Source organism: Lissotriton vulgaris, chromosome 8 (assembly GCF_964263255.1).
Source record: "Lissotriton vulgaris chromosome 8, aLisVul1.2, whole genome shotgun sequence".
Lineage (NCBI taxonomy): Eukaryota > Metazoa > Chordata > Amphibia > Caudata > Salamandridae > Lissotriton > Lissotriton vulgaris.
The window spans coordinates 1,160,039,436-1,160,063,340 of record NC_141696.1 but is presented as its reverse complement, the minus strand read 5'-3'; the positions used below and the strand labels follow the sequence as shown (position 1 = coordinate 1,160,063,340).

At 44.1% G+C, this 23,905-nt stretch overlaps 1 protein-coding gene across 1 annotated transcript in view; it reads left to right on the top strand.

Annotated features, from left to right (window-relative positions):
- The window catches only part of CCDC122 (coiled-coil domain containing 122), a 135,946-nt gene that overhangs the window by 102,194 nt on the left and 9,847 nt on the right, over window positions 1-23,905 (top strand). The window contains exon 3 of the mRNA XM_086933440.1: window positions 12,210-12,326. Within this exon, the coding sequence (XP_086789566.1) occupies window positions 12,210-12,326 (117 nt within the window). The remainder of the gene's footprint in view (window positions 1-12,209; window positions 12,327-23,905) is intronic.

Sequence of the window (23,905 nt, the reverse complement as noted above, 5' to 3'; positions counted from 1 at the left end):
GGTTCGGTGGTAGTGTCTGTGGTCTGAGCACCGAAGCTGTTGTGTATATCGGCGATCTTGCGGTGGAAGAACATGGCGAGGGAGTTGCAGAGGTCTTGTGATGGCGTGATGTCGTTGTTGCTGGCGTTGGGGTTGGAGAGCTCTTTCACGATGCCGAAGAGTTCCTTGCTGTTGTGGGCGTTGTTGTCCAGCCGTTCTTTGAAGTATGCCCTTTTGGTGGTGCGGATCAGCTGGTGGTGTTCGCAAATGGCGTTCTTGAGGGATGTCATGTTTTCCGCTGATTGGTCGTGGTGCCAGGTTTTCTCAAGAGAACTGAATATTTACCTTAACCTCCAATTTATTTGAAAGTGTAACTAATATGAATGAATAAACGAAAATGAATGCGTTTATCCTGGCCATTGATTTCGCCTGGTTGAATTTAATTATTCTTCATGCTACATTGAATTAAAAAAAGAACACATAATCTACTAAACAGACAGTCTCATTATGTACAATATCATGCACAATACATACAATAGTTGCACAAAAAAATTATCAAAAAATACATTCACATTATAACAAATACAATGACAATAAATCAGAAAAAACAACAAGAAAAAACAGTTGTGGTATGTGACTTGAAATCACATTTACGCAATTAAACGACACATAATGTTCCCCAATTAAGAGGGTGAATTTGTACAAAACTCTTAGTGTCCAAGGATGTAACTACACTTTTTGTGGTAGCCGACGCGTTTCGAGTCCTGGTTTTTTGAATTGCCGGACTCTCATCAGGGCTGGATGAGTCTTTTCATATAAACCAACTGTTTATGATAGAAGACAAAATTACAAAAATGAATTGTAGTGTGCTTCCCATTAGATCTAAAATCTTATTTTCATCATTAACTATAAGGTGGCCAACATACCTGGCTATTGCCCAGCGTGGTTTGTAGGCTCGTGTTGTAAATTCGTGCAGTGCACGCCACTCTGCAACAAAATATCGGAAACTGAGTAGTGTTGTAAAGCGACTTATCTCACCTTGTGTTTACTTCTCAAAATGATTTAAGTACCTTGAAAGTGCTCTTGTCTGGCGTGATAATCTATTGACTTCACATTCAGTGTGTCAGGTCGTGGTGCTGGGGTTCTTAAAATCTACAAGGGCGGAAGGGGTTCAAAGGATTAATCAATCAAATCTGACCGTGTAGCTGAACGTGCACTGAAAGCAGTCGCGTTCAGTGTACTTACTCGTAAGGCGGTCTCAATACGGACAGCGAGCCACGACTTTTTGTGTATTCGAATCTGTTCCAATTTGGAATCTAAAAAGGGTAGACAGATTCAATGCGTTAACGGCTTGTGCGGGAAAGCTAACATCTTTTAGAAGATTGCATGCGCGAGTGCCTTATTATGAAAACCGGGGGACACGCTTACCTTTTAGAGAAGCTTCATGCGCGTTTAAGTGATTCACTCGTACCCGGTAAGAGCGAGAGCTTGTCTGCATTCTCCTAACTGCTTTACCGAGTGAACACACCACGTGATCGCGGGTGCAAGGCGGAGCTCGTCTGCCATTTGAGGCAATGCATTGTGGGATTTGTATTTTAGGTCAGGAATTGTTTCGCCAACCACTTAGGGAGTAGCAACAATTAAAGCATCTGTGGAATAGCAATACTGAAGGATATATAACCCAGTTCCACTGACATTCAGCAACCATTATCTTTTAAACAAAGGAAATTTGTCACTGAGTTAGACTCTATTGAGTTCACTCATACAGTTCAACCCTCTATTTATACTGTCAAATTTCATGATCAAGTACGCCTCTTTACGTAACAAGGCACTTTCAGTACAAGGGGAGCGATGTTTGGAATCAATCGCGGACAGAATGGTCCATTTGAATTCATTCTCATTGTGATTTAAGGACAAGAAATGTTCCACCATTGGAGCAGATGGAACTTTTTTCTTTATTCTGGACCTGTGTTGCGTTATTCTCATGTTTATTTGTTGACTTGTTTTGCCGATATATATTTTGTTGCATGGGCATAGCACTGCATAAATTACATTTTTTGTCTTGCAATTTGTAAAGTTGTTATGTTTCCATGTTATACCATTATGATCAATGGCATCCCCCTCCAATGTTGAAGGGCAGGCAACGCAGTTACCACATCTGTGGTGTTCAGTAACAGGTAGTAAATTCCATTGTGTTATTAAGTTACTTTTGGGTTTCGGAATGTAGCTGTCAGCTCGTATTAGCAGTTGGCCGACACTCAAATTCTTTTTCATTGCAAAAATGGGTTTGGACATAGGGCTGTCAAGGTTCTCCAGTAAGTGCCAGTTTTTCAAAATAATTTGTCTAAACTTGTTTGTATGAGGCCCATAGGTTGTCACACAGACCAGCTTATCCAAATCAGATGTAATCTTTTTCTCTAATAGAGTCTCCCTATAGGGGTTAACCTGGCTCTTTTCTTTGAATGTTTCAATAATTTCCTAGGGTAACCCCTCCCTTCCATTTCTTTACAGAAAGAGTCTGCATGCATATCAAATTCCGCCAGCTCAGTGCAATTTCTTCTGATCCGTAGTAGTTGTCCCAATTGTGGGTCAACACACGACACAATGACATCAAATTTTCTATACAATCTAGTAAAACCAATATGACATTTCTAGATGTCTCCATCAGCTGTGATGAACAAAAACTCGTCACTTCCCTGTATAAAAAAGAAACTGACAGAAACACTATTTTGCACTACAAAAGCTCACACCCACAGTGTTTAAAACAAAATCTTCCGTGTGGACAACTACTACGGATCAGAAGAAATTGCACTGAGCTGGCGGAATTTGATATGCATGCAGACTCTTTCTGTAAAGAAATGGAAGGGAGGGGTTACCCTATGAAATTATTGAAACATTCAAAGAAAAGAGCCAGGTTCACCCCTAAGGAGACTCTATTAGAGAAAAAGATTAAATCTGATTTGGATAAGCTTGTCTGTGTGACAACCTATGGGCCTCATACAAACAAGTTTAGACAAATTATTTTGAAAAACTGGCACTTACTGGAGAACCTTGACAGCCCTATATCCAAACCCATTTTTGCAATGAAAAAGAATTTGAGTGTCGGCCAACAGCTAATACGAGCTGACAGCTACATTCCGAAACCCAAAAGTAACTTAATAACAAAATGGAATTTACCACCTGTTACTGGACACCACAGATGTGGTAACTGCATTGCCTGCCCTTCAACATTGGAGGGGGATGTCTTTGATCATAATGGTATAACATGGAAACATAACAACTTTACAAATTGCAAGACAAAAAATGTAATTTATGCAGTGCTATGCCCATGCAACAAAATATATATCGGCAAAACAAGTCAACAAATAAACATGAGAATAACGCAACACAGGTCCAGAATAAAGAAAAAAGTTCTATCTGCTCCAATGGTGGAACTTTTCTTGTCCTTAAATCACAATGAGAATGAATTCAAATGGACCATTCTGTCCGCGATTGATTCCAAACATCGCTCCCCTTGTATCGAAAGTGCCTTGTTACGTAAAGAGGCGTACTTGATCATGAAATTTGACAGTATAAATAGAGGGTTGAACTGTATGAGTGAACTCAATAGAGTCTAACTCAGTGACAAATTTCATTTGTTTAAAAGATAATGGTTGCTGAATGTCAGTGGAACTGGGTTATATATCCTCCAGTATTGCTATTCCACAGATGCTTTAATTGTTGCTACTCCCTAAGTGGATGGCGAAACAATTCCTGACCTAAAATACAAATCCCACAATGCATTGCCTCAAATGGCAGGCGAGCTCCGCCTCGCACCCCCGATCACGTGGTGTGTTCACTCGGTAAAGCAGTTAGGAGAATGCAGACAAGCTCTCGCTCTTACTGGGTACGAGTGAATCACTTAAACGCGCATGAAGCTTCTCTAAAAGGTAAGCGTGTCCCCCGGTTTTCATAATAAGGCACTCGCGCATGCATTCTTCTAAAAGATGTTAGCTTTCCTGCACAAGCCGTTAACGCATTGAATCTGTCTACCCTTTTTAGATTCCAAATTGGAACAGATTCGAATACACAAAAAGTCGTGGCTCGCTGTCCGTATTGAGACCGCCTTACGAGTAAGTACACTGAACGCGACTGCTTTCAGTGCACGTTCAGCTACACGGTCAGATTTGATTGATTAATCCTTTGAACCCCTTCCGCCCTTGTAGATTTTAAGAACCCCAGCACCACGACCTGACACACTGAATGTGAAGTCAATAGATTATTACGCCAGACAAGAGCACTTTCAAGGTACTTAAATCATTTTGAGAAGTAAACACAAGGTGAGATAAGTCGCTTTACAACACTACTCAGTTTCCGATATTTTGTTGCAGAGTGGCGTGCACTGCACGAATTTACAACACGAGCCTACAAACCACGCTGGGCAATAGCCAGGTATGTTGGCCACCGTATAGTTAATGATGAAAATAAGATTTTAGATCTAATGGGAAGCACACTACAATTCATTTTTGTAATTTTGTCTTCTATCATAAACAGTTGGTTTTTATGAAAAGACTCATCCAGCCCTGATGAGAGTCCGGCAATTCAAAAAAACAGGACTCGAAACGCGTCGGCTACCACAAAAAGTGTAGTTACATCCTTGGACACTAAGAGTTTTGTACAAATTCACCCTCTTAATTGGGGAACATTATGTGTCGTTTAATTGCGTAAATGTGATTTCAAGTCACATACCACAACTGTTTTTTCTTGTTGTTTTTTCTGATTTATTGTCATTGTATTTGTTATTAATGTGAATGTATTTTTTGATAATTTTTTTGTGCAACTATTGTATGTATTGTGCATGATATTGTACATAATGAGACTGTCTGTTTAGTAGATTATGTGTTCTTTTTTTAATTCAATGTAGCATGAAGAATAATAAAAATTCAACCAGGCGAAATTAATTGCCAGGATAAACGCATTCATTTTCGTTTATTCATTCATATTAGTTACACTTTCAAATAAATTGAAGGTTAAGGTAAATATTCAGTTCTTTTGTTAATAGGCCCTACCTGTCCTCCCTTACTTCTCTGGGCCAAACCCCTTCTTTGCATAAAGGCTTTCTCAAGGGCACAGCAGGATTTCTTGGAGTCTTTGAGATCGTTGGTGAACCAAGAGGCTTTTTTGCTGTCAGGGTTGCTTGGGGCGTTCTTCAGTGGTGCGAGGGCATCGGCGCAGTTAGTGATCCACTGTGTGAGGTTGCGGGCTGCTTCGTTGGGGTCCGTAGTGTTGGTGGGTGGGTTTTGGCTCAGGGAGGTGGTGAGCTGGTCGGTGGTGATCTTGCTCCAGCATCTTCGGGGGGCTTGTTGCGGGCGGTGGTGTGTCGTTGTTTTCCTGAAGTTGAAATGGACGCAGCTGTGATCGGTCCAGTGAAGTTCGGTGACGTGGTTGAAGGAGACGTGGTTGCTGGAGGAGAAGACGGGGTCGAGCGTGTGGCCGGCTCGGTGGGTGGGGGTGTTGACCAGCTGCTTGAGTCCGAGGTTGGCGAGGTTGTCTAGCAGGGAGGTGGTGTTGTATTCCTTGTTGTTCTCCAGGTGGAAGTTGAGGTCCCCTAGGAGGATGTAGTCAGAGGAGGCGAGAGCGAGCGGGCTGATGAAGTCTGCGATGGCTTCGCTGAAGTGGGTGCGTGGGCCCAGGGGTCTCTAGATGAGGGTACCTCTGATGGTGGTCATGGGGTCGGTGTGTATCTTGAAGTGAAGGTGCTCGGCGGTGGTGATGGCGTCGTTGTTGTCGGTCGTGATGCGGATGGTGTTTCTGTGGACAATGGCGATGCCCCCTCCGGCTTGGTTGACGCGGTCCCTCCCGATGATCTTGTAGCCGTCCGGGATGGCTATGGCGATGTCAGGGGCTGAGGAGGCGTTCATCCAGGTTTCCGTGAGGAAGGCGACGTCCAGCGCTGTGGAGTCAAGGAGGTCCCAGAGTTCGGCGGCGTGTTTGTGGACGGAGCTGGTGTTGAGCAGGATGCATTCGAGGTGGTTGTGGTTGGCGACGGTACTGGCGGGCGCGGTGCCGGACAGAGGGCAGGTGAACTTGCAGGCGCGGCAGGTGAATGCTCCGTGGGTGCGTTTCGGAGAGGCTCGGTAGCAGGCTGGCTGTCGGCCGGTGTTGAGTGCGTGGAGGGTGGTGGCGTTGTATCTCCGTCGGGTGGGCTGGCTCCGGCGGGGAACAGGGGTTCTGGCGCGGTCCAGGCGCAGACGGGCTTGCCTTTGGCGTGCCTTCGGCGCGCAATCGGCGCGCCTGCTGCGTGTGGCCGCTGCGCGTACGTGCGGTCCCCGCCATATATGGCCAAGTGGGAGGGAGGAGCAGCTGGGAGGTGGGAGCGGGGCGGCGAATGGGGAGCGGGATTGGGAAGAGCAGGAAAAGGGGGCGGGGCCGCAGTGGAGCAGCCGCGGGGAGTGGGGGGAGACAAGGGCGGGAAACCAGTCACAGGGGTAGCGGCGAGGGGACGAGCCTCGAGGACAGAGGCACAACACAATGCAGCAAACAAAAGCAAAACAGAGTGGCCCAAGCAGAGAGGGCACGGAGGCAGGGAGAGTCACAGGGTAGAAGGGCAGCAGGAGAGGCGGCGAGAGATGCGGCAGCAGCAGTGACCAGGGCACACGAGGGCCGTGCGGTGAGTGAAGCGAGCGGCCCTGCGAACAGGGTCAAGGGTCAAAAAGGGAAGATTAAATAGAAAAGCAGCATAGTCCCAGTGGCCTAAAAGAAAGAGAAAAGAAGGTTAAAGAATGTCACCGTTGAGCTGAAGACCTGAAGTCCCTTGGGAGTGGATCTCTCTCTCTCTCTCTCTCTCTCTCTCTCTCTCTCTCTCTCTCTCTCTCTCTCTCTCTCTCTCTCTCTCTCTCTCTCTCTCTCCCTCTCTCTCCCTCTCTCTCCCTCTCTCTCCCTCTCTCTCTCTCCCTCCCTCCCTCCCTCCCCCGAGCTCCTCTTCCCATTGGGGTAGCTTCACTTTCTCACTGGTAAAATAGCTTGTGTGTAGAAATCTACCTCAGGGGGGTGTTGGCGAATTACCTTTGCTTCCACATAATCCTTGAATTCAGGAGAGTGGATTTTAATTGTCAGCTTCTGCATGTCTATTTTGCAATATGATACCAGTGCGTCTCCATATTCATGTATTACATTAATTTGATAATGTTTAGGTTAATTGTTCCCTCCCAGGAAATAAACTTAGACCAGACTCGAGTGAGTATCTTGGCATGTTTTTAAAGTACACATATATATATCCAACACTGGTTTCACCTCCAACAAGGATCACCGAAGCTTAGGACTGTTGCTATATACATACTTTCATTAAAGTGCTCTTGTGCTATCCTGAAGCGTTTTGGCTGTCCTGCAGCCATGATCAGAAAAAAGGGAGGCGCCTTCTTGCTGCTGGGTTTAACCACATTGTGTGTAATGTCATCATGAACATTGAAAACACTCTTTTTTGTACATTCCTTTGTGCACTTTCTAAATAGTTAATTCTTTTACACATTTCTATGTACATATTTCATTTGATTTAATGATGATTACACCCGTAGAAAGAGACTGCCTTAAGCATCATTGCTAAAATGTTTCTGGATCCTGTCTCCTGCCTGGAGGAAGTTGAAACTGAAGAGTCTGTGGTTAAAGTGTTCACAATAAAGAGCATTACTGAAGGCAATTAACTTGTTCTTCAAGGTTTTTCAGATTGCAGATGAAGCCCATTGTGGGCTGACCTTTACATTTTTTGCAAAGCCTATTGTTTTTAGGTCGAGCCTAGGCAGCACGTATGCGCTGTCTGCAAAACCTGCAGTAATAACAATAGAGTGTAATCCCACCTGCTGCTTGGCATTGGTTCACTCCTTCATCACTCCTATATCCGGGCACCCTATTGGTTGGTACTGGCGATACATAATTTCCATTTTTAGCCCAGTAGCACCGACCAACTACAGTTTCATTACACTGTAGGTGCTGATGTGTTTTATTTGGGAACTACTAATTTTTTCCATGGTGCTCGCTTAAGGGGCTGCCATGCACATAGGTTTTATGTACCCGGGTGCCACGCTTTGTTTCAGCACGGCGCCCGCTTTCATGTTAAAAAAACAAACATCATGTACTTCTAATGCTGCTTTTATGCACCTTAATAATGACTGCTAGGAAATAATATTAATATGGGTTGTGCATGGGTTAGTGCAATGCTGGGATGGTGTGCAATGAAATAACATTTCATGAAAAGAATAATGTTATGTGTTTGTTTTCTGTAGAAAAAGCAAGCATGGGCCTACTTTCCTGCATGCCAGTTTGGGGACCGCATTTAGTAGAAATATAAAATGTCCAAAAATATGGTTTTGAAAGAAGAAGAGAGAACGCAAAAGCTGTACGTGTCTCTTGTTTCCTTGTATGGCTGCCAAAGCTACGGAAAAGAAAAAGCTAAACGGTGGTAGCGAGCAACTTCCTCATGAGATGGCAGAGGCAAACAAAGAAAAAGTGAAAGTCTTGATACATGGAAATACGCTCTAGGAAATGTGTATTATGATTGTGTTCAAAATCGTTTCCTGGATAAAATCTGTTGTAATGCTGAAAGTTTAAGACAAAATGACATTGAATAAAATGATCATGCTGAGAGTGGTGTGACAGAACACTCCCTTCCTTAGCCAATGGGAGACAGAGTTATTCTTATATTGAAACAAATGTGGGTTGAACATTTAGGTTTTAGGGTATAATTGAGGTACCCCGATGGGTGTGGTTTGTAGAAGTGGTCGGCTGGTGTTTAGGTAGCGGAAGATTGTCGCTGTCGTCGGTTTGCTGTTTCCAGATAGAGGCCTTCCTGATTCCTGACTTAATTTTTGCCACTCGACTCTTCTCGAGGGCCTTACTGCCCTTTTTAGTCAGAGGGTAGATTTCCCTGATTCTTACTTGTGTTTGTATAAATAATATTCAGAGTTTGCATAATCATTTACCAATGTATTTTCTCTCTGAAACGTTCTCTCTTCGCCTATCTACTCCTTCAATGCATTGTTTATTTGACATGAGTTTGATTCTGTACATTGCTAATACTTTTTCTCCGTGATAATCTGTGAATTTGCATTGTATAACGGTACTTGATGAGCATTTTATTTCACATTACTTACGACAGATATTATACATTTTACACTGAGTCTGTTGTTTATTTAGTAGTTGTTGATAGGTACATATTATTGCTATCAACTTCTCAACACTGAATAGGTTCATCACCACGGTTATACACATATTGAAAGGAGAATATGCAGGTTCTATTGTGTATTTGGTAAGTTGGGCATAAACCTGCATCACACTGAACTCCAGCATGGAGGGATTACTTGGGTAGTGTAAATGGGCCTTTATTTGTGAAAATGTATCGTTCGCTGGATCAAAAGTCAACAGGCCAGAGAGTGAGGCGGCTGGTGAGTAGTGTCTGGCAGAGCGCCTTAGACTCTCCACCAGCAGCTCCTGTTGCAAGAGACACTGGGTCTGCAGAGGGGTCATGAGTGTGTCAGCTTGTGGTGTTCCCTTTTCACTGCTTTCCGACCACATGCTCTCCCTCTCTACTGCGTGCCCGAGCTTACTTGACCCCTTTTATCACACTCTCCTCTGGACCATGAAGGCGGCACCCCATCCATCCTGCCCCTATGTAAGGGTTCATGGCCCCTCTAAGTGCCGGATTCGATGAGGGAATGCCAGACATAAATGACTTTCATTCTCTGTCCAAACCAAAACATAAATCACAAACTTGCATTTGCGACTTGCCCTGCTATTTATTTAGTGTTTACTATCGAATTGTTTTTATGCCAAGCTGTTTACAGCATAATGGAATACTTTAATTGTGCTCCTCTGCTGAACTGCTCTTTGTATAGATACCTGATACATTTGGCATCTCGCAGTGCAAACATATAAAATAAGTTTAAAGTGAGGTTTCATACTCTCTTCAAACCTTAGAGTGTATTTTCTTCCTCAAAGGACTCACATTTATTGGGTTTCCAACACAAACGTAGCTGCATAACTAAAAAGGTTTGTAAGCATCAATGCAACATTATCAAATAAACATAAATAAATAAACAAACAAAATGTAGGCACCACTTAACACAATGCAAATTTGTTACAATATTTTATTGACGTACTTGTGCACCTCAAAGCATTTTTCAGGCCATTACAAATGTGAACACGGCCACTGGGGAAGTAGAATTTGAACTATAGATGTCTATTGGTTAACCTTCAGCACCAAAAGTTTCTGTGGGAATGTTTCATAGTGTAGCACGCTGTGTGAAATTCCAAAATGATTACTGTAAACTTATAAGTGCCACCTGGGTTTGCATAACCGCAGCGCTGCCTAAGTGAAAACCGATTAGCTCTATCACATGTGACCGTCACCACACTGCTGCTAGCCACTATCCTGAAGTTCGCTGGTTTCACGTTCTGTGAATGGGCTTTTTTTTTAAATATGTTTTTTATTCAATAATAAGTAGCCCCTGTTAGATGCTATACATTCCATCCTGCATTTTAATATAATGTTTTTGTAGTTTTTTCATCTATTCACACACCTTTACGTTAACATAACCATAGCTTTACTGTATAGTTGCCATAAAGTTTATAATATGGTATAGTGTGCACTTTTTTCTTTAAATAATCCCTCCACTGCAAACAAAAAAACATAAATAAAAAACATTTCCATTTACACTGCTTTACCTCCAACCCCAACACATGCCAAAACGATTGTGTTGCAACTGCTTGTTTACAATCCAGGCAAATATCTTTTAACACCCCTTTCACTCTTCTTCTGGCTTCTCGGATTTAGAGAGCCAACACAAGGTTTTCTCCTCAGAAAATCTCCATTTTTTTTTCTTTTGGTATGTGTCTCAGAACCACCTAAATGTTCTCAGACCTCGAGAATCCTAAAGCCTCTCATTTTTCTTAAGATGATGTTGCTTTCACCAAGAGAGCAATAATGGTGAAAAAGAACTTCACAAAGAGATACCCAATCAAATAAAAATTCAGTTGCTCAGTATATTAAATATGCTTTCAACCATTGTAACTTCTCAGTGTCATGCAAAGGGCTAACTGTATAATGTTGTTTTGGAAACCGTGAGATGTCCTAATGGCTTGCAAGTATCTTCACTAGAGGCCGCCTCTCTTGCAGATGACTTACCACCATGGCAGAGTCTGTAAATAATGTATCCAATTGTCCTAAATGTTTTATTGCCTTGAACCTTACAGATTGACAGAATCTCACCATAACAGCGGGGAAAAAACCCTGTAAAAGTTGCCAAATTTATTTAATTTTGTGAATGCTATTGTTATATAGTTTTTTATAGTAATTAAAGTTTTAATGTGTTTTCTTTTTGATTTTGATTTTACTCCCTTGTTTAATGGAATTTAAAAAATCGAATTTACGGCACTAACCAAGCCTGAGGTGTTCCGAAAAATCAAAGAAAGTAGAATGTTTCTAAATTCTGATGCAGCTGTTGTTTTGGATGGACATGATACCGCAGTAGTGGTTTACAATACATAGAGGGGCATATTACCAAGGGCCATTATCGCCCCATTAGCGGGACTTTTTCCCGCTAATTTGGCGATAATTTCATCGCCCTATTACCAAGCTGTCGCTAACACCAGTTAGCGACAGCTTGTAGGTGATAGCGGGCATTTAGGGGCCCACTTTGCATGTCAGCGATAATTATCACTAATGACATGCAAAGTGGGCGTGCCAAGATGTTAGCGACTGAAAACAGTCGCTAACATCGCTATCTCCGATTACCAACTTTTGGAAATATTCGCGCTAAGCGCGAAGATCTCCAAAAGCTAACGCCTGCCCTGAGCAGTTCTTAGCCATTTTATCCAATGGTAGGTGGATAACATGGCTAAGAGCATTAGCTCGGTATTGCATGCATATCGCTGACTTTTCAGCGATATTCACGCATTTCGGCCGATATTTATCGCTTGGGAGATAAACCTTGATAATAAGAAGGCTCTTAAGCGATAAAAATAAGCGATGCACAGCGATAAAATTATTGCCGCTAACCAAGCATAGCGATAATTATCGCTTATGCTTGGTAATATGCCCCATAATTTCCTTGTATCTTATGTTATTTGTACTTTCCCATCCCAGTTCATATGACTTTAACATCGTGTCCTATATGGAATAAGATCAGTAACTTGTTTATTTGACCGACTTTCTGAAAGTTGAGGCAAGAGAGACCGCTAATTATGATTCCCTTCACCAGGGAGAGATTGAAACTATAAGGGAGGAAATAACAGGAGTTAAGCAAGAGATCGATAATCACCTTGTTTTGCTTGACGAAGAGAAAGAAGTGCACGCAAGGCTTGCAAAGGAAATTGAGGTGAGTTTTGCAATACGTATTATATTTTCTGCTAACATCATTGCATAGCAGAACCTTAGCATAGGACACACAACAAATACAAGTTTCTTTATGTTTAGAATTGACAGTGGATACATTATTATGGTTCAGTAGTGCTGAAAGCAGCAATTGTCTAGTTTGCCGACTTTCACAAAATTTTACATCTTAGTTTTCAGCCATAACGTTTCTTAGTAAATGAATGTTTGTATGAGTGTTAATTAGTATGTGTGATTCCGGTGTTTGCATAGCTCAGACCTAGTCAAAAGGCAACAAAGAATTTATTCAGAATTTTACAACTTTTATAATTCTATATTGTTTTGTGAATCTTTCCCAAGGGTATAGTGCTCACTACAATGATATATATGATTGTGAACCTATTTTGGGGTTTCACGGACTAGAGGTGATTATTAACACTTTAAGGATGTTTCGGGTACGTGAATTGCTTATGCAGTATTAGCACCAAAGGTGATCATGAAATCATAAAGGTCCTTTACAGCAGTGTAGCTGTAGGGAATATGGGCCAAATGTATCAAGAAATAGGTCGAAAACCAGAAACTGCGTTCGCACAGTGCTGATCTGCGATTCTGATCCTTTGCATGATCCTAGCATAGTGTAAGTAGGACATTCGCAAGGACTTGCAGATCAGTTAATTTGGTAGCTTTCCTTTCTGTGAATCCAGGTGAATGACTAATAAGTAATGGATGGATCTCTGTGAGGGAGTGGAGACCTCCAACCCTACAATCGCTAAATGCTGTGATCGCATGCCTGTAAGGGACTGCAATGAAAACAAACATTTGTCACTGCGTGAGGGGACATTGGGGAGAGCGTGCAGTGATTCCATGGATTGTAGCCTGCACCCCTCGGTGCATGCAGCTGGCATTTATGTTGTGTGATTGTTGCCTCAAGAACAGCTAATTTCAGTTGTCAATATTATATTAATGGGTTACAACCAGGGAAGTGGTCACAGACTGTTAATACATATCCTTGCGAGTTGCAAGGAAGGTGAAACACCCCTCTCTTATCACGTTTTCCTTACCATTCTCAAGAACTTGCATTGTGGACATTATCAGTCAAAGCCAGGTGCAAATCACAGTGTCTGTTTAGTACATTGTGATTGGGGGTTTTGCACTTGCAAGGACTCCAGTTTATCATATTGCAGTCTTGCAAGTATAAAACCTTCAGTGCATTCAACTCAGCAGTTCCACACCCCTCCCTACAGTTTTTACCAAACTGTAAGTGATAATAAGTATGAAATCAAATACAGATTGATCTCATCTAACGATGTGATGGATATGATAAGGGGTTCTATTCAGCTGTAAGAAGCCATTTGTGGTATCCTTTGGCCTAGCGGGGAACCTTTACCCTTCTCCTCACCCCTGTTTGGTGTACGCCTTGGTCTACACCACTGTGACAACACTCAGAATGCCGCAGTGGTGAATGTTCGATGCGAGGCGCCTCAGGTGTGAGAGCACGAGCTTACTCGGACGAGCTGTGGCTGGGGTCATGTTCTTGAACTTGGATTACAAATAAAGACTCGTGGTTTTTACACCTTATCTGCTGTGTCCTTATCAACGTCTTATTTCACACTGGTGACAAGTACAGGACATAGGAGTAAGAGTGACCCCAACACGCTGTCTTTGAAAAAAGAAATCCAGTCATCGCTCTGTAAACTGAAGGAGATTAAGGAAAGTTAAGTGTTGCAGCGGGTGAGAGCGCTCATAGGACTGGAATCGGCATACTTCTCAGCGTGTTCAGAGAAGTGCACGGGCAGAAACTGCTGGGACTCACCCGTTTCTGAGGTGAGATCGCTGTCACCGATCACTCATCGGATCAGCTGCTGGTAACTCAGGAAGCGGCATCGGTGTGAGTATAGTGTGAGGAGCATCGTGAGGGAAGAAGCACAGTGGTACGATACCTGGGCAGTGCGGAGTGAGACGGCGGAGGGAGAGCGGTTCCGCTATGGAGCATTGTGCTGAGGTACTACCCTGAATACTATCACGGTGAGGAGCTATGGGGCTGCGACACCCAGAAGTGGGTGATTGTTGGTTTTCTGGTCACACAGTTATCGGAGGTGGCAGCAGTGTTGATTTAAGAACCTTGGGCATTTCTGTGTGGAACTAACAATGCGAGCAGAAGAGTAGCCGCTATACCTTCAACTGTGCATTCCTGTCAGAAGAGTGTTGACGGGGCAGCAGAGAGAGGGCTGTGTGGCTATAAGAAATTTGGGCGCATATTCCTCGATGGTGGCAGCTATTATGCGTGAAGAGCCTGTGGTGTCCCTGTGTGTGTATTGACAGTGCAAGTAATAGAGGAGCGTCGCACTAATCAGAACTGCGGTCCTGTCAGAAATTTGTTCACGGAGCATCAGGGAGAGCGCGGAGGAGGCGCAGGGAGAAATCACTGGCCAAATCTACAACATACAGAGACCGTTGCTGTCATCGCTGGGGTGACCTCAGTGTTTGGGGGATCAGAACCTGGGCCCCATTTGGACAGAACACTGACACCACGTATAGACCCGGTGGCCTTCGAGCATGTCGCAGCTTTAGGCTCGGGTGCAGGTCATTTTGGACGGGTCTCGTAAGGCCAGGATCTTCGCCTTAGTCTAGTGGGAACGCATAGTGGAAAAGGAAAAGGGAATCCTCACACGGGGCGGGGGGGGAGCCCTTGCCTTCACAGTGGATAATTTAGTATCTCAGCGCCATCTACTGGAGACAAGAGAGAAGCTCTTCTTGAAACATTCGATATTGTTGTGTGTCACCACTGCATTTTTCCACGTGTTTTTCTGTATGTTAGTATTTCTTCAAGGGAGGTAAAAATTCATAATATAAAAGGTAAAACTGTAGTGGGGTTGGTTATATTTGCAAGTGACTAAAAGGTATCTTATAGCTTCCCACCTGGAATTTTGAGCTGCCATGCAGAATGTAACTCCTTCATTTTTCTTGCCCACCCCTGGGTAACCGACCCTCAAATGGAAGAAAGTCTTCCAAAACTATGTGGTGGTGTGTGGACCAAATTTAGGACTGGAAAGAAAAGTTGCCCTGCTAATGCATTACCTAGGCGCAGAAGGACAAGAGGTGTTGGAGCATCTTCCAGATTTGAATGCGAATGATGCGAGGAGTTTGAATGAGTTTGAGTTGAGCCTGAAAAAATTTGACATACACTACCTACCGAAGTTAAGCACCACTATTGAGCGTTACCACTTTGGAAAGAAAGGTCAAAAAGAAGGGGAGACAGTAGAAGAATTTGTCTCTGAGTTGCGTAAACTAGCAGCCACCTGCAAGTTTGGGGGAGCTTGTGAAGAGAGGATGCGTGGCCAGTTTGTCTTAACGTGTAAGATTGAACGCATACGGGAGGAACTATGACTAAAGGACGACCCGCCCCTGGGGGAGGTGCTCATTGTAGCGAAACAGGTCGAACATATGATGCAGTGTGTAAATGAGATAAGGCAGGATGGGGAGAGTAAGGTCAAGGTGAATGAAGTGTCAGTGGAAGATGAGAAGGTACTCGCAGTAAAGGAGCGAAAAAGGTACAGATGGAGGCGAAAGGGAGTTGGAGCTTCAAAGGGAATTGTTACTGGTGTGGCAAGCAAGGTAACATGGCGAGTGATAGGGATTGTCCTGCCCTGAAGTCACTGTGCAATAAGTGTGGGAAATGAGGACATTTCAGACAATGTTGCAGAAGTATTAACAATTATTAAAAAAACGAGTAAGGAATGTTCCACGCAGGGTTGTGATGAAATTGTGTTGCAAGTACAGGGAGAACCAGTCTGCAGTCCAAAGGATGAAATAACTGTTGAAGGAACTAGGCTGTAAGCGATGTTTGATTCTTGTTCTAAGATCACAATCATATCTGCAGTAGAATTTGAAAGAGTGTCTAAAAGCAAAATCAGTCTCAGGAAAATGGATGTAAGACCAGGGGGGTATGGGGGACAGCCTATAAGCATGAAAGGTTACTTTTGGGGTACTGTTGGCTATAAAGACAGGATAACGGCAACAAAGATCTATGTGTCTAAGAAAGGGGATAACTTTCTGGGGTGGCAAGCACAAAAGGAATTGGGCATATATCTCAACCCCATCAAGGATCCCCAGATTCTAGTACAGGAGGTGGGAAGAGCAGGAGTGGGGATAGAGGAGGAATTCAAAGAGGTTTTTACTGAGGACCTGGGTTGTCTCAGAAACTACTCCCATAGAATAAAGCTCAAGGAGAATGCCAAACCAGTCTCAGCCAGAGTCATAAACCTCCCCATTGCCATACAGGAAGCGGTGAAGGAAGAAATAAAGAGACTATGCAGGTTGAAGGTGATAGAACCAATTGAAGCCACAGAGTGGTTGGCGCCAATGGTCGCAGCCAAGAAGACGGATGGATCTGTTCGGTTGTGCATTGACCTTAGGGCGCTGAACAAGGAGGTTATCGTGGACAAGTTTCCACTTCCAAACATCTCACAAATGATGTGTACGCTGGAGGGAGCAAAACTATTCACTACTTAGACCTGGCATCAGCCTATCACCAGGTTAGGCTCCACCCGGACTCCCAAGAACTCACGGCATTCATCACGCCCATGGGGGCGTTCAAGTTTAAGCGAATGCCGTTCTGGTTGGTTTCTGCCGCGGCAGTGTTCCAACGAGTAATGAATAACTTGCTTAAGGGCATTCCTGGGGTCATGTGGAATTCCTTAAATGCTTTAATTATCTTGCCCCACCGTTAACTATGATGGATGAAGCACAGAAGTTCAGGTAACTGCTATTATACGTTTATTTGGTTACAGCATCAGTCCTGGCCAAACCCGGAGGGTCACTCATGGTACTCAGTTTCACTAATCAATTTAATACAAAGGTGCTGACCGAGTTATTAACCAATTGGTTCATTGAAGTAATTCTTGCATTGATTAACCAAAATGTAAATGAATGTATGACCAGCAGGGGCTCATTGATACTCATTGATTTTGAAAAGGTGGTTGATTGGCCGAGTTGGTGTTTTGTCTCAGATACTTTATAAATTCAGCTTTGGTCCATGACTCACATTATATATCAGATTTGTTGGACTTGGCCCTCTCTGCAGGGTCATCCCTAAAAATTTTGCCCTTCTCCTAGCCTTTTTTCTGACATGGTGTTGGTGGTATTAGGACTCTGGGCACTTTAACACTGCTGTCCAGTGTAAAGTGTGTGTGCTCTCTGTGGTAAACATGGTAAGATTGGTCTACACTTGTTTGGCCTATTTAATTTACCTGTCAGTCCCTTGTAAAGTGGTATCTCATATACTCAGGGCTGGTAAATGAAATGCTTCTGGTGGACTTGCCACCCACCAAAGTAGCCTTGCAAACCTATCTCAGGCCATTGCAGGGCATGTGCGTGCAGTGTTACTGCCACCATGACGTGGCACCTAAAGTGTGTGCCATGTCTGTGACCCCCCTTTTACTGCATGTCAGTCACCCCTAAGGTAGGCCCTAGCTAGCCCTATGGGCAAGGTACATTGTAGGTAAAAGATAGGACATGTACCTTAAGTGTGTGACATGTCCTGGTAGTGACAAACAGCCATTTTGGTTTCTCACTACTGTGAGGCTGCCCTTCCATAGGAATGCATTGGGGATTCCCTGATAAGTGTTTCAGTGGTAATTCCTGATATGAGAGGAGCAGTGTGGTCAAGTGTGGTATGTTTGGAATAGTAATAATAAATGCTGCACAATGGTGTGTGCATATTTATTATAACTATTTTAGAAATGTCACTTTTAGAAGTTCGCATTTCTGTGTGCTATGTGTCTGCCTGCCTGATGTGAATTGCATGTCTGGCTTTTGAGTGGCAGGGGCTGGTGAGGTGTGTGTGGCTCCAGGAGAGGCAGGGTGAGTCAGCGCTAGGCTGAATGGGACATCTGCATTTAGAGTAGTGGGAGGAGAAGTCCCTGGTCCCTTAATGGGTCCGTGTGTAGCCTGTACAATGCTGGTTCATCTCCCCCCCTTTGGTGTGTCTGATGATGAGCCCCCACCTGACAATGGGGAAGAGAAGCCTTGTAAACAAAGTGCTCCAAGTCCCCCGTGAACCAGTTTAGGTTGGTTCCCCAAGCCCTGTGCCAGAACAGACAAAGCAAATATAGGATATACATATAGGGGCTGTGACCCCATGAGGTGGTTGTGCTTTTCTTGTGACTGGGAGCTTGTTGCTGCTGCTGGGCGCCATGAGGGACTGCCTCCCTGCTGGAGCACCTTGTGTGCTGGCCTGCTTGGGCTCAGCCTTTGCCCCCCTGGACTTTGGACTCTAGCGCCTTGTGAGCGCTTTACTTTTATTCTGAAGAGCGCTAGATCTACTCTCCAGACGAGAGGAGCGTGGGTGGCCTGCAGTGTGCTGCTGCCAAGATTGCTGGAGGGAAGCCTGGCGTATGGATTCCCCGAGTTCCTCTGAAAAGCGGGTGCCCACCACACGTTTATGCTGCTTTGGAGCGTGTGCCCACCCCGCATTTGGTATTTACTGGCGGGAGCCCACCCCACATTGTGAAGAAAGCGGTGCCCACCCCGCAGTCGTACTTAATCAAAGGCAGGAGCCTATCCCGCGCTTCGATGAGGAGAAGGGAAGCCCCCCAGTCCGGCGACACCTGAAGTCAGGTACCTCCGCCTGACTGTGGGCGGGATTGTGAGACGTGAGAAGAGGCCAGCCGGAAGGGAGGAGAGGTGCTGCGGCGGGTCAGCGGGGCTCCCGTGGTGACAAGAGAGTCCCATGTATTCAGAGGAAGCAGGAAGAGGCAGGGTGATGTTTGAGACCTAGCTCCATACACAGTCGCAGGAAATCAGGCGTGTGAGTGCCTGACAGAGGGCGGCCCCCCTGCACTGAAGAGGAGCCCTGCATTCCCGCACTGAGAGTCACGGAGCCTCGCAGAGGTTCCCTGGGGACCGGAGGAGTGCCCGAGCAGCCCCGGTGAGTGGGGCTTCACTTTACACATTGTTGGTGCTGATTGAGGGCACAGGGAGTAGCCCGTGAATAGGGCTCCAAATGCACTGTGAGTGCCAGTGCATCGTCACAGCTGTGCCGTCGTTGCGGGCAGCTGCACCGTGGGGGCGATTTGGTGGTGCAGTGTTCCGGAGTGGGACTCAGGAGGCACTCTAGTGCCAGTGCTGGTTTTGCCAATTTCCACAGCTGCCCCACCCTGACTTCGGGCAGCTGCAACGTGGGGCTGAGTTTGGAGCATTTGTAGTGCTCCCCTGGCACTGTGGTGGCAGTGCTTGTTTTTACAAAAGCACCACGAGAGCGCGGGCTGCTGCAACGTGGGGCTTAGTGCGGAGCAGTGATCATGCTCCAGAAGCACAGTGAATGCTAATTTCCCCTTTAAGCAGGGTAGTGCCAAGAGCGGCACCTGGAGGGTCCCAGTAAAGGGGACTCTTGAGGCACAGTTAGTGCCAGGGCTCATTCTTGTACTCAGCTGCACAGCAATTGCAGGCAGCTGCAACATTGGGGGCAATTATTTTTGGTGATGAGGAAGGAGTGAGAGACACTCCCCCCGCCCCAGTGCATTCCACCCCATGCATTTACTGCATTGGCGGCCAGAGGGCCGTGGAAGGTCCTAATTTAGCGCCCTGGCATTTTGGGACATAGGGCATTGGAGCCCACAGAAGGCCAGTTGGTCTGGGCTCAACTCTAAGGTTGGTAGGGCGCAAGACCCTAAGGTGCTGTGTCACTGTGTTACTGGGGTGCCCTGTTTAGGCTTATGATGCCTATTGCCCAATGTGATTTATGTGATGCCTATGACAAATGTGATTTATGCACCATGAATATTGCATAATGTGTTGGGGCTGCTGAGGTCCTAATGCGTAATGTGTTTATGCTAGTGAGGTTTGGGCCTAATAAGTTTATGCCTACCGTCATGCTATGATATTTTAGGATGGTGTCTAATGCTAATGTGATAATGCTGAGGTCATTATGGTACCAGTAGTTACTGGTTGTGTTTTATACTTACTACCTGTATTCTGATGGTTCTGACCATGGCCCGATTGGCCTGGTCCTGTATATAATCCCCTATGAATATTTCCTAGTGCCAGTTGGCACAGTGTACATTGTGGGTTATGATCTAATGTGTTTATGATTATACAAACGCTATTTTTTTATATAACCTTGTGTGGAGTTTCTTTTGTGGTGTGCCTAGTGTGTTGCTGCTGCGTGTGTGTGTTGCGCAAACGCTTCACACATTGCCTTTGGGATAAGCCTGACTGCTTGTACCAAGCTACCAAGTGGGTGAGCAGGGGTTATCATCAGTGTGTAACTCCCTTGCCCTGACTAGAGTGGTGGTTTAGGCAAGCCCTAGCCAACCAGAAACCCCTTTTCTAGCAAGAATATTATATGACCAGACACTGACAAGGGTGCGGTTTAGTGTGGCTCTGTCCTCCTCCTTTGAGATTGGGAGTGGCACTAAGCAGGGGTATCCTTTTTTACCCCTGCTTTTCAGCCATTTAATTTCATCACTGCTGGCCTGGATTAGAAATGATAGTCTAGTACAGGGATTTCAGAGAGAGGGAAATATTGAATACCACCTATCTTACTCCTTTTCATGTCCTACCCAAAGTGTACAGGACAAAGATGGATGGTTATGATGGAGCTATATGCTGAGGCTTCTGAGTTCCGAGTCAATAGATGCAAGTATGTTCTTGCCCCCCACCAAGGAAATTCTACCTCCTATAACTGTAGTATGCAGTGCAGTTAACTGTCCAAGCAACATATTTTAAATATCTTGAGATTCCTTTTTCCATCAATCCCACAAAAAAAGGGAACAAAATATGGTAGCCCTATGGAAGAAGATACAAAGAATTACTTCCAGTTGGAGCAAGCTGGCTACTAACAATTTTTGGACAGGAAGGTCTTATACAGAATGATTCTACTGCCCAAAATTCTATATATAATCTAAAATTATCCATACAAAATCTTACTTAATTCCTCAATCAGATACAATCAAATGCTGTTGTTTTTCTTTGATTAAATAAAGCCTGTATTTCTAGGAACCTTGCTAAGTGGTACATTAATAAACAATGGTTTCCTCGGAGGACGCGAATCAAGCCTTTGCTTCCTCGCCAAATACATTAAGTGCCAAAAGATTGTTCTGTGGCACATAGGTTAATGTAAATATACATTGACAAATAATACAGCAATCAATGTAGATATTGTCAATATGTCAAAGATGCTCTGGTGAATGGCGCAGTGAATAGTGGATCAAATGAGGAGAAGTTTGTAATAAGTGATATGACAGATAGAAGGGAAAAAACATTTAGAAGAGACCGCATTCATTCAAGTCCCAATATTTGCCTCAATTTTAGTGTCTTTTACACAGTGGGTAACATTGTATAAGTGTTGACGTTTCAGCCCCATTGCTGATCTGAGTCACTAGTTCATTAGGACATTGGATTAGTAGCTAAAAAAGACATGAATACATCAACTATTTATGATGTGGGTACATAACAAATCAATAAACCTCTTTAAACCAACTGTGTATGTATCACACTTACCAAGAATGATTATTACGCAAGTGTGGAGGAAACCAGGAATCACCCTCTTATCACCTCATATTTAGAAACATGATTTGTGAATTAACCAAAAAAAACTATTTTTCTCAAGATTGAAAAAGGCACACCACATTGTCCTTAAAAGACCGCAAATGCTCATACACACCAGGCTAAGCATCCTTGTGTAATGGATCTGAAAATGTCTAAGAAATATATAGTCAAGGTTGAGCCTTTGCACTCCTTCCCTTAGTGAATTACTCTTGTTTTTCAGCTTATGTGATGAAATGCGTGCGAACAGAAGCCGTGAAACGCCTCATCACAGCTCAGTTAGAAACGGATCCGATGGGGCACAACTCTCCTGCACCGACTGTCGCACTGCGATTAAAGGAAATCATTCCTCTTTGAATTAAGGAGGAAGAGTTTGAAAGAGGAATGATTTCCTTTAATCGCAGTGCGACAGTCGGGTGCAGGAGAGTTGTGCCCCATCGGATCCGTAAAAATATATAGAACATTACACCTTTATATAACACTAGCTGTACCCGGCCACGCGTTGCTGTGGCTCAGTCTGGTTAAATGGAAGAGAAAGGAAAGAGTAAGCGCACGTTTCTAATATGTTTAATTTCACGATGCGTGTGGGTATACAATATGTATTTGTGACTATTGTCTACATGCGTCCTTTGTAGTTGTTGCGCAGCAAGCAAATCAATAGGGTCTGTTCAGCCTTTCGATTAAAAACATGCGCGTATTGTACACGCGCGTATTCGAATCCAACGTTGTGTGTATATATAAACACGCGCTAATGTTGCAAAGTTAACCAACTCCTCCCCCCTCCCTCCACCCACTTCCCGGTCTGCCATCCTGACACCAACTGTCCATCCTAATCTATGTAGACTATTGTCTCTATGCGTCCTTTCTTAATGTTGCAAAGTGAACCAACTCCTCCCCCCTCCCTCCACCCACTTCCTGGTCTGCCATCCTGACACCAACTGTCCATCCTAATATATGTAGACTATTGTCTCTATGCGTCCCATGTAGTTGTTGCGCAGCAACCAAATCGATAGGGTCTGTTCGGTCTTTTGATTAAAAACACACGCGTATTGGACACGTGCTTAATCGAATACAACATTGTGTCAAAATTTCAAAGCAATCCGTGAATAACATTCGGAGATTTAAGATTTTGAACAAACGAACATTGACATTTTTATGTGTTTGTTTGGATTTTCAATGAAAACGCGCGTATTCAACACGCTCGTATTCGAATCCAACGTTGTGTATATAAAAACACGCGCGTATTCGAATCCAACGTTGTGTCAAAATTTCAAAGCAATCGGTGAAGAACTTTCAGAGATTTATGATTTTGAACAAACGAACATTTACATTTTTATTTATATAGATGGTGCCAAAAACACCACAATAATTAAAAGAGAATCCCACAACTCTGTAACATCAAGGGGGACCTCTGTTTGTATTTCCTCTTCCATGCTGTAATGGCAATATCGAACAGCCAGTGTATGTACACCAAAAGTTAATCCAAGACACCTCTATATACAACCCCTGACACAAAGTGAATCATCTAAAACCTTCATGTCACATGTTTCACGGAAATTACCATAAGTCAGCAATAGCGCAAGGTCATACACTGTTTTGTTTATAAACAGATGCCTTTCTCCTATGTATTTGAAATTATCTTTTGTATGTTAGTGTACCATCTATAATGTAAACCTGCTGTGATTATTTGTCTACATTGGTAGGTCTTTATTGCCTCTGGCCCTGTAGTATCTCTTCCATGTTCTTTGTGACCCCCTAGCGCAGAGGTCTTCAAACTGTGGTGCGTGCCCCCCTGGGGGTCCGTGACTGCAATCCCAGGGGGGCGCAAATGTCTCAGCAAATAAGTGTAAATGAAGATCTCCTGGAAGCGTGGCCTTCTTTATTTGGCGTATTTCCAGGCCGTTTTCATTTACAAATTAACTTGAAGTGTAAAGTATAGAAACACCGTGCTATGGGGGCTGGGGTCATTGAGTGCGGTGGCAGGGTCAAAGAGGTGGGTTAGAAGAACAAACTATTCTGTAAGGATTTTGTTATTTTATA